Here is an 11,782-nt window from a genome sequence, read left to right as displayed (position 1 = left end):
ACACTGACAAACTGTTGTCTGATCCATGTTTATTGGTCGATAAAACAATATAGACAAAATTATTGCAATTCTTCATAATAATAATAACAGTAACACTACCACTACTAAGAGTAATAATACAATAATAATAACAGTAATAATACTAATAATACCAATTACCATAACCATCTTTATTATTATTATTATTATTATTATTATTATTATTATTATTATTATTATTATTATTATTATTATTACAACAACTACAGTACAAACTTCCGAGGACGGCATCATTGCACGGACTTGACGTTAAAGAATGAGGAACAGAAACCTCAAGATGTAACCGAATAAATCAAGATGTACAAGTGAAACTGGTGCCCAACAGTATCGATGTCTATTCACAGAATCATATTATATAACGCACATACTGTATCTTCATAGTCTCCACATGGCAGGGATTTCATGAAAAAAAGAAAGTCACGCGCGTTCTCTTTAGTGTACAGTTTATTATTAAACACTGACACCTTCACGTGCAACGCCGTGTTTAATAGTTTTATCACCCGTGCAGCTGCTGATGCAGACCTGGACTTTAACCACTCACTACAACTTTAAGAAATGAGTGACTTGGTTTTTTTTTTTTTCTCTCTTTTTGCAGGAAATCACATGGAGGTGCTGTGGCGCTCACATGACACTCAGAAACCATGGCAGGAGAGATTAATGAAGGTACAGTACGTTGCACTTCTTCACTTTCTTCCTCGCTCAGACCTGCGTGTGTCGCTTTTACCGTGTTTTTGTACTGGCTGCAGGGCCACGTCCATTCAGATCGCGAAGGAACATTTTCGTGCTCGATCGAAGACGCGCGGTGCAGCAGCCAATGGGAACTTTTGGGAACACGGCGATCTGAATGAAGTTGCTGCATCAGTGGAGAGACGACGGGTGGTTTGACGTGTTCGTGTTTGACTTCCGTAGTTCTGTTTTTCTGGGGAAAGAGCAACGTTGAAAAACATTTGTGGGAATATGTTCAAATCTGACGTACGAAGTTCATGGGGTTTTGTTATTTTTTATTTTTTTATTATGCCACGTGAAACCTGTCAGCAGGTCTCTACGGTGACTTAGCGGTGCGACTTTTTGGAAACAAAAATACAGCCGTATTCACTGAAAACTGCGGTGACAAGTTGCAGATTGAATGTCAAATAAACAAATACATCAACAACCTGGATATTAAAAGTGAAACATTCTCAGCCGTCGTTAGTGCGTTGGGTGGAAATATATGTTTAGGATTCATATCAGGTCTTCCTTACGAGGAAATAATGTAGTTCATTAAACTTACGGGTTTTTTTCACAAATCTAACTGTGCTACTTTTGGACAAGGTAAAGTGCAAACTTGCAAACTGATGGGGTGCAGTCAATGCAACCATTTTCATCCCAGAAAATCTAAAGCAAATGTGTCAAACTCAAGGCCTGGGGGCCAAATGTGGCCCGCCAAGCCGTTTTGTGTGGCCCGGGGCATACAGCAGAGTTTCTTAACCCGAGAAATTAAAAGGTTTTGTTTATTACACAACAATGATCAATGTTTGCAGCTTGAATAAATAATAATCAATTGCAGAAACATGTATTAGTCTGTAATTGAGGAGTAACATCTATACCAGCGGTCCCCGACCTGGGGGTAGGGTCTGTCTCTATAAAGTACCACCTGTTACCTGTTATTACCAGATTATCTTTAAATAAAGACAGTAAATGGATTTGACTGGATTTTCTTTGAATGAAGTAAATTAGTAAAAATTAAGTACATTTTTTTCACTGTGTTCCAAAATGGCCCTGTACTAAAAGACCTATGGACTGGTACTGGTCCGCAGACCAGGGTTTGGGGACCCCTGATCTATACAGTCTAACATTTACAACCGGCCCTTCAAGGGGAACTGTATTGATGATGTGGCCCCCTGGTGGAAATGAGTTTGACACTGCTGATCTAAAGCACATACTGTGTCATCTCTCAGAGATTGCTGTGGCATCTGACTAGTAAATGTGAAGAGCAGAGTCATGGGTCATGTGACAGGAACGTGTTAACAGCCTCCAGTACTCATAATTCATTTGATTGTGTTTTTCCCCCCAGAAAATACCATAGGGGAAAACCCAATAAATGTATGTTCACTCTTCGAGGTAATTTTGCCAGAATTGTCTCTCATGTTTTTTGTGGATACTTTTTTCTCTTCTAGGCTCGGTCCCTGCGTATTACAGGGAAGTGTACGAGGCTGTCCGATGTAGGAATGATGAGAGAGTGCAGGTGGAAGTCTTCCAGCGGTTGCTCCAAAAGACGGAGCTCCCCAACGCTGTCTTAGCCCGGGTAGGAGCTCAACATAATGATTACAAATAATAATAACTTCAACTGGGAAAATTGTCGTGTCAACAGCAGATCTGCTGCCCCCTAGAGGTGCCAAGTATGTGGTTCTTCTGGGGGGGGGGTCAAACCCAGGACCTTCTGCATACTGTTTAAGGCAGATGTGTAGCCTTTTTTTCACAGGCTGACAACAACAAAAAAAAAAACAAAACAAAACACAATGTACGCGCTATTTATGCGCATATTCCAAACAGCGCATACACTAATACTACAAATCCTGCCAGTATATAGTGGCTATATAGTGGCTATATACTGGCTGGCCAACTCTAGTACATATTTGATATGATCTTGCGGGCCAAATATAATAACATCGTGGGCCAGATTTGGTCCCCGGGCCTGAGTTTGACACGTATGTAAACACAGGTCTGAAACGTGTGCTCAAATAAATTTGACAATTAGAGCGGTGAAATCCACATTGCTTGTGTAGATAAGTCACATCCTGCTACTTACTTTAACTTTTAGGACAATACTGTCAAAGGGTACACTTTTTGTACTGATGAGATATGAGTTAGTGTTATGAAATATCTCTTAGTATTCTGAGACTGAGGTACTTTTTCAGACGGTTTGCGGTTGACTGGAAATTACCATTTCCTGACCCTCCAGCGTATCATTTCTTTTGTGTCTAGTGAGCACTTTTTTTTGCACAAAGGAATGCAAACCACAGTATTTGAAAAGAAAAAAAAAAAACAGACCTCCAGGTCACTCAGTGTCTTTGTCCCTCTCAGCTTTCGGAGCACGTCGACTCCACAGATGGATTTCTTAACAAGTTGTCACTCTATAAAGCGTTGGCTTTGATTGCCCTGGCACAGCAAGGGAAGCAGCCCAGCCCCAAACTGCTGGAGAACTGTATACAAGGTAAGTGACGATACAGCTACGGAGACGACCTCAGCGTTAGCAGTTAAGGTTCGGTTTAATGAGTAGCTTTATGGAGCCGAGGTCAGCGTAGGTCAGAGGATGTCATCTGTGTGGGGCTACTTTGTTTTAAATCTCATGTGAGAAGACAGTCAGAGGAAGCCCGCAGTGTAGGAAAGGCAGTTTGACAAGTAAAACATCCTAGTGCTTAATCATGACACCTAAATGTTTTATGTGTATTTTTCACAACCTAAAAATGACAAAAAAACACAGTAATCTAATGGGTACTACTGCAGCATTTATCCCAGAACAGTTGGCAGGTATATTAACAGCACAAGAAGACGAACTGAAATAATATATTTAGTTTGAATAAATATATTTACCTGACCTTTAGTGTTTAATTTCAGCCAAAAAAAAATCTAAATTAAAGTAAAAGAAATATGCTAGTAATTAAGTTATAGTGTAATAAATACAGTCAGATAAACAAATTGATTTTTTTTTAACTTAGATTTATTCCTACTTCTTGTGAAATCCAATTGAATAGCTGTGATGTAATGTTTAAGTTCTAAGAAAGCAAATATTGACCTTTCTAACTGTTTGGCTTGACAGAGTTGCCCAAACCTCAGCTCGGTGAGCCAAAGAGCCTCAGTGCACTCAGGATACAGCCGGTGGAGGAAGATGCACTGACCATGTCCCACACCCTGGACAAACTGCTGGCCATCGATACCATCCAGGTGGAGCTGATACCTGAGAAGAAGGGCCTGTTCCTGAAGCATGTGGAGTACCAGGTCACCAGCCAGGTATGGCCTTCAGTGGAACCTGTGGAGTCACATACTGTTAATGGATCATATGTAGGCCTTAGTGGCTCTATGGATGTCAATCAGAAATGATTTGTATTATTTGCATGAATTGCATGAAGGCTGTTTGGACATCAATCATCAACAACAGTAAATCACTGGAACGTATTAGCATTTACTGTAGATAGATGGATGGATAGATGGATAATAGAGAGAGATAGATGGATGGATGATGGATGGATGGATAGATAAGAAAGAAAGAAAGAAAGAAAGAAAGAAAGAATATGGAAAACTGGAACAGTGGATATTAATAGATTAGTAGGTTAGTAGTAGTAGATTACATTAGTATAAGTAGTAGTAGTAGGTTAGTAGATAATTATTGCTGTTAGGTGGTGTCTATTATTCAAATACATTACAATTCTATATACTACAATATACCTCATTATCTCTATGGCTTGTATATGTATAGATAAGCAAAATAAGTTTAATTATAAGAGTTGTTACGTTAACACAGTTTAAATAGTTAAATAATAATAATATGAGGAAGTATGAGCCGTGTCATATATTTCTTGGGGTCAGGGGCAGGATTAATTATTCATGTCGCAAGAAAAAAGATTTTTTTTCCTATCTTGCTTAATGTTCCATTGAGAAATGGTTTCTGTTGTTGCACAAACAGTAGAATCCGTTTCAGATGTGGATGAGTGATCTCAGCTTCCGTGTCAGAGGAGGTATTTTTCTCTGGAAGCATTTTTCAATTACTCCTTGTTGCCTGTAGGGGTCCTGTTTTTAATTCTTCTCAAGCTTGACTATGGAAACGTGGAATTTCGTCACCAGCGGGCGCTGATGCGGCTGTCTTCTCTTCTGTTTTCATTTGCAGCGATATAAAATATCCGTCTATCGGCGCTACAGTGATTTCGACGTCTTCCACGAGGTTCTGCTCCAGAAATTCTCCTACAGGGTGGTGCCGGCATTGCCACCGAAAAGGATGTTAAAGGCAGGTGTGTTAAACTGTCTGGATCTCTTCTGTCTATTGATGCATGTATTCACTGCATGGGTCATTTGAAGTATTTATATGCTCAACTGAAGATCGGGGAGTTTGTGTTGATGGAGTCTGTTTTGAATTAGAGTTTTTTCTTAGAGATAAGTTTCAAATTCACGCGGCTGCTCCCGTTGTTTTAAACACTGACGTTGTCATCCATCACAATTAATGCGTGAGAGAAAGGAGGGAAGCCGTGATGCGTTAAATGAGCCTGCATCACTCCAACAGTTATATATATATATATTTTTTTTTTCTCATTGATGTTTTCCTTTTTGTCTTCAAAATGATTTATGCAGTGTACACACAATTTTCCCATCAACGACATCAACGATACATTTTGTTAGCAAAAATGAGAAAAACAATAAATAGAATTAAGTTCCAGTACAATTAATAAGAGGAGCTAAGAATTTATCTTAAAATAGTATTGGAATTAGATTTGAATAAATACAAAGCTGATATAGTTATAAGTGTGTTGGGAGCAGAGCTATATGCCCTAAATTAGTTAAAGGCAGAGGAGGAAATGTAATAAATGTTAGCCTTAAAATAACTTAAAGTTAAAAAGTGAAAGAACTGGGAGGAAGTAGCTGGGAACATAACATTTTTTTCTAAACAGCAATGAATTTTCATAGAAAAGAGCTAGATATTGGTTAAAAATAATAAAAAGCCTAGCAATGGTGCTGTGCCCCTAGTGGGGCCCCGCCCCCCAATTTAAAAACCACTGACCTGGAATGACCGCATGTGACCATAAAAAAAATGTATATGCATAGCTTTAAAACAATCGAAAATGTTCAAAAAGATAGCAAAAAAGTTAGCATTATTTTCGCATATTTAAAGCAGTGAGGAAGAGTTTGTAATACAAGGGTCTAAGTTCCTTCAGTACGATCTTAGCATAATGTTTTTGTCATAACAGTCCCGTTGACTAATGATCCCTGAATTTCCCAAAACACATTTCACATTTGGTAAAATAAATATTCTGGGTAAAAACAATTGGGATCATGGACGACCGTTGTCATGACAACAATTTCCCTGTATTCTGAATTGTGACATCACACTGTGTCTAGCAGATGACTCAATTAACTACTAGTTCTAAACGTGGTTGTAATGAACCGTTCTCCCAATAATGTTGCAGCCTCGGTGTGTCATAACAAGTGTGTTTTTTAATTGACTCGGTGAAGTGAGGTGATGGTGACAGTTGCGCGGGCCTCCATGTGGGTGTCAAACTGCTTGCTTTGCCTCCCCTCGCACGTCTTCCCTACCAAAATATTGTTTGTTTCCCGTGCTGTGCGTCTCCAGTGCTGACCTCTGTCTCCGAGCGCGAGTTCATTGAAGGGAGGAGACGAGCACTTGGCAGATTCATTAACCTGGTGTCAAGGCATCCCGTCTTTTCCGAGGACGAGCTGGTGAAGACCTTCCTCACCTTCAGTGGCTCGGTGTGTAGTGTAGTTAACTTTCTGCTTCAATTCTCTGGTGTCACAGACACCCTGTTTTTTTTTTTTCTTCTTGCCTAACTTCGTCTTTTCCCTAACAGGATGTTCAGACCAAGCTGCGTGATGCGTACAAAAAAGCAGGCGATGAATTCATGACCAACAGAGTTGCGACCCAGGCGAAGGTTAGTAATCTACACGTTTCTGAACACGAAGAGTATACGATGCTAAAAAAAAAAAAAAAAAAAAGAAACTTTAAATTGAGTTTGACCCTCTGTTCTCTGTAGGACTACCTGCCCGCTGACATTCAGGCCCAGTTCTCCACGAGCAGAGAGTTAATTAGGAACATCCACAACACGTTCAACAAATTGCGGGACAGAGCTGAGAAGATGGCGGAGCGCTCCAAGGAGAACGCAACTGATCTCCTCATGTTCGGCAGGGAGCTCAGGTACTTCATGACGACAAAGACTTATGAAAGACCTACAAATTGTAGATACCGTATTTTCCGGACTGTAAGTCACACTTTTTTTCATCCTTCTAGCTGAGTTTGCGACTTGTACTCAGGTGCGACTTATACATTAAAATAAATAATTGTACATGTTTATTATTTTCACACTGACAGCCGCTAGAGGGCGCTCTAGTATTAGTAAAAGCAGAATGCTTGGTGAAATAATATAAATAACATGTACAAGAATAAACTTTTCGAAGATAATTTGGCACATTTGATGTCTGCCGCCCTCTAGTGGCATCAACAAAAATGACAGTCGATTTGTTGTAATGCATGAAACATTGCATGAAGACATCAGTCTTTATCACACCTTCTACAGGTGTTTGGTGGGTCAGATTAGAAGGCCCAGTGGTCCATACATGGCCCACGGGCCATAGTTTGTCCATGTCTGGTAATGACTGTATTAGAGCATTGATAAGTGGATGGACTGTGGACTTATGGGATTTGCAGTGTGCATCCTTCTGCGAATGTACGCGTTCATTTTGACAACCATCTTTATTCTCTTGACCTTATTTGCAATTAAAATGTTAAGCTATTGCTAATGGGTTTGTATTGTAATGAAAGTGTGGATTTACACAAAAATAATGGAGTAAACGTCAATGTGGACGTGCAATTTATTTTATTTATTTATTTGTATTGTATCCAGAGGAGAGAAAAGAAAGTTTATATGATCTTACTGCGTGTTTCTGTTCTTTTTTAAAATGACTTTGGCAGCAGATAAATGGCTTCATTATTACACTCTGTCCTCTCTAACAATTCTGTTTTTTGCAGCACTCTGGGCTCAGACTCGTTGTCTCTCCCCTCTTTCGCCTCCTCTCAAAACTCCTGGGGGACGCTGCGTCAGTCACTGAAGAGTCTGTCCGTGGAGTTTGCTGTGTTGTCTGACAAAGCTGCTCAGCAGGTACAGTCCTGACTCCTTCACCTTCTGTTCTGTGCACTGCTCGTCCAGTCCTGGCACCGGGTAATACATTATTTTCTACCCATGTCCCCAGGGCGGACGAGAAGAGGATGATGTTGTTGAAAAGCTGAATCTTTTTCTGGATTTGTTGCAGTCCTACAGAGTAAGTTCATACGACCTGAACGCTGTTTGTTTACGTCTGTTTGACACTTCAAAACAAATGAAGGATTAAAAAAACAAAATTTTAGACTTATTTATCAGAGACAATAAATAAACAAGAAATGGAGCTCCTTTACACCTACAAAGCACCATTAGCTAAATGCTATACAAACACAAGAAAGTAAAACTTTTTTTTTTAAATTCACTTTAAAAAAATATTTTAACAATATGTGGGTCAATTCAAAGCAAGTTCAGATATCTTCTTTATTCTAAGTGTTGTTGTTATCTCTGGGCCAGTATTTCGTCTCTATTTGTGGCAACTTTTACTTATTTTTTAGCTTAGCTTTTTATGTAATTTGCTGTACTTTTAGTTAATTGAAATAATTAAAAAAGAATTAGTAAAATATTAAGTCAGTAGTAATTTTTCAGTTAACTCTAGCTATCTCTTTGAAACTTTCGACCAACTTCTCTTCCAAGTTTAACTTTTTTTTCCCCCTTTAAGCTATGATTAGCTTATCGGTAAAAATGTTTTTTTGGCCTACCTGTTAGCCAAAATGCATCTCGTTTATAAACGACTGCAGTAGTTGTTATGTGCGCAGTCTGTATCCAGGGTCATTAGCACCAATTTTTACAATAAATACACAGTATTAAAGTTAATATATAAAATAAATGTAATAAAGTAAATACTATATATATGCTATATTTGCTCCATTTGTGTGTTTATCCTTAGCTTTTGATAAAAAACGAACATCTATTAGGAATTAAAGTCATGTTTTCAGCCTGTGGCCTAGTGGTAAGGGGATTAGGCTTGTTATCAGAGGACTGCAGGTTTGAATCCCACTAGGCTGTATGCGGTATGTTGATCAAGCAGCAAACATCTCTCTCTTAAAGGCATCCACTCCTCAGGGATGGGTTAAATGTCTAACCAATGAAGTCTTCTTCAGTAGCAACATAAAAATACGTTTTCAGTTCACTCTCCTGACGTAAATACAAGTAAACATTTTTGTCATCATATACTGCCTGGTTCAAGGCACTACACTACTTTTTGTGACTAGTTTTTTTTTTTGTCTTCTCTGTCGTAGGATCTCTGTGAGCGCCATGAGAAGGGAGTTCTTCACGAGCACCAGAGGGCTCTGCACAAATACAGTGTGATGAAGAGGCAGATGATGAGCGCCGCGGTGCAGACAAAAGAGCAGGTGTCTGTGGAGCAGCTGGAGTCGCGCATTGTGCAGGTGATCAGGCTCTTTCATCACACCTCCACAATTTGTCGTCTCTTAGATTTCGCCCTTGGTGCGTTACTACGTGGCTTTTCCAGACTGGAAAATCACAGTCATTCATTAGGCTTGAATGGATCTGCTACAAATGTGCCTGTCTTCTCCTATCCGTTAGCCGTTCGACTATTTCAGCATAGGTATACGAAAGAAAATGTATTTAGTCATGGTTTTATATATAAACCATATATGTAACCTGGGTCTGTTTAGTTGAATACAGTTCTGCTACAGAAGCAGGAATTGAAGAAAGACACACATGAAGATCTTCAATGGCTTTGAGTTTCATTTTTTAAGTTTTTATAGCCCTCTGCTGCCCCCTATTGGAAAAAATATTGTTATTTTTAAGCCAATATTAATTCATATTTTCAAATGTGTGTGTATTATCAGTGATTACTATATCTTATTATACTTTTTCCCCATTCTCCAAAAAGCAAGAGAATGCTATTCAGACCATGGAGCTGCGGAACTACTTTTCGCTGTTCTGCCTTCATCAAGAAACACAGCTCATCTTCACCTACCTTCCCCTCACCTCCCACATCCTCGGGGCTTTGGTGAACTCTCAGGTTCAAGGTCACAAAGAGGTGAGCGACTTCTCCGAAGCCAGTCCCTTAAAGCAGGACCTATTACAGCAAATGTACTATATGTACTTTTCAATACTAATCATTTTAATGGTGAATTAAAATAGTGATCTCTGGTTTGGTGTCACTCAATGACAGTCCTGGGGCCCGCGGTTTGGTCACATTTGTTTGTTTGTTAATTTGCACATACAATGATTTTTCAAGCAAATAGTGTAAGAGAAATATTTTTGAAGGGAATAGAAAATTAATATTCACGGTTACAAAAATATTTTCATGTATTTAAATCTTTTTGTGGCAAACTTAAGAAAGGGTCAGTGAAGGGTAAGTTCTAAGACAAATAGAAAAAAAAGCAATCTTTATATATTTAAATGGAAACTATTTCTCCACATATCCCACATTTAGTTCAAAACATTCCCTTCAGAGAATTCCTTCTTTGTAGAATTCCTAAAGATGTCTTTTACACTCGGGTGCAAACTTCTAAGGAAATCCAGATTCTTTTCAAATGATTGAATGAAGTTTTGGGGGGGAAAAAAAAGTAGCTGGAGCAAGATCGAAATTTCCACAGGCCTTTAGTTGAAATTGAATGTTTGCCCTGATTTCCGAACTGTATGTTTTTGAGGCTTGAAAAATCCCATTCATGACAATGATACAATAATAGCACTTCACGTCAAAGCTGTTGGAGTTTCCTAAAAATGTTTTGCTTCAAATCTGACACCTTTTAAAGTTCCAAGTGTAAAACTTGGTCTTAGAACTTTTCAGCTTACCCTGGTACATTGAAAATGTGTTTTATTACAGATGGGTGAGGTGTGGAATGAACTCCAGCCGAAGCTCGGGTGTCTCTTTGGTGGAAAGAATGGACTGAACAGTTCCGTCTGAAGAAGAGAATGGCTGCTCCTGTTGCTTATGCTGACAGATTGAACATATAAATATATATATATATATACACACAGACATATATATATATTTAGTATTTATATATGTGTATGTATAAACATAAATAACATAATAATAATAATATATAAATATATATATACACATATATACATTACTTATATGTGTATATAACATATATAACAATATATGAACATACTGCATGTATTATGTGTACACATATATTGAGTATTTATGTATGTGTATATACATGAAGATATATACACAATAGATGTTACTTATATGTGTGTATGTAAATATATATAACAATATATATATTTAATATATATACACACATATATATCTACAATACATACATGTATATGTATGTATAGACACACAAAGCACATACAAAGGGTATTTTTTCATTACACATTACATATTACACTCCGAAGAATTAAGCACGTTAAGGTTTAAGATCGATCGTTCATCGCAGTGTGATTCGGAAGACGGATGCTCAGATCCGAGCGATGAGGAGTTTGTCTTCTTTTACATATCAAGCACCATGAAAATTGAGGGACAGAAATGTGGGACTTTCCTTGTCTCTCAATGTAAAGCTGTTTTTTTTTTTTTTTTATCACATCGCTAAAAATGAACTTGTCTATAAGAGTCTATTATAAAAAAGAGTGAGAAAACTTTATTTTCACAAACAATACCGGACGTTATCACTGTTTGCACCTCCATTTTTGTCTATCAGCTGCTTCTTAACAAATGAGCTGTAGCTGTGGCACACTACACAAGATTTCACTTTTTTCTGATTTGAAGTATGTTTGCGTACTAACAGATATCAGATCCACTCTAGAGGACTAATCTTATTTTAAAAATGCACACTGCTTCAAATAAATTCAACACAAGTGAAGCCTTGCATCAAACCCTGATGTAATGTTTTCAAGTGCACAACACGTCTATTCATAACAATCAAAGGGAATTTATTTAAAAAAGAAAAAGA

At 38.1% G+C, this 11,782-nt stretch overlaps 1 protein-coding gene across 1 annotated transcript; it reads left to right on the top strand.

Moving 5' to 3' along the window:
- Positions 1–397: 397 nt before the first annotated feature.
- snx8a (sorting nexin 8a) lies at positions 398–10,921 on the top strand. Its single transcript, XM_008329264.3, has 13 exons — positions 398–702; positions 2,196–2,323; positions 3,103–3,232; positions 3,839–4,029; positions 4,904–5,024; positions 6,359–6,495; positions 6,594–6,674; positions 6,777–6,937; positions 7,769–7,898; positions 7,990–8,058; positions 9,137–9,286; positions 9,757–9,906; positions 10,699–10,921. Exons 1-13 carry the CDS (start codon positions 681–683, stop codon positions 10,777–10,779), a joined length of 1,551 nt encoding a protein of 516 aa, XP_008327486.1. The 5' UTR covers positions 398–680; the 3' UTR covers positions 10,780–10,921.
- Positions 10,922–11,782: the final 861 nt, after the last annotated feature.

This window comes from Cynoglossus semilaevis, chromosome 17 (genome assembly GCF_000523025.1).
Source record: "Cynoglossus semilaevis isolate Cse_v1.0 chromosome 17, Cse_v1.0, whole genome shotgun sequence".
NCBI lineage: Eukaryota > Metazoa > Chordata > Actinopteri > Pleuronectiformes > Cynoglossidae > Cynoglossus > Cynoglossus semilaevis.
This window is presented reverse-complemented; position numbering and strand designations above follow the sequence as displayed.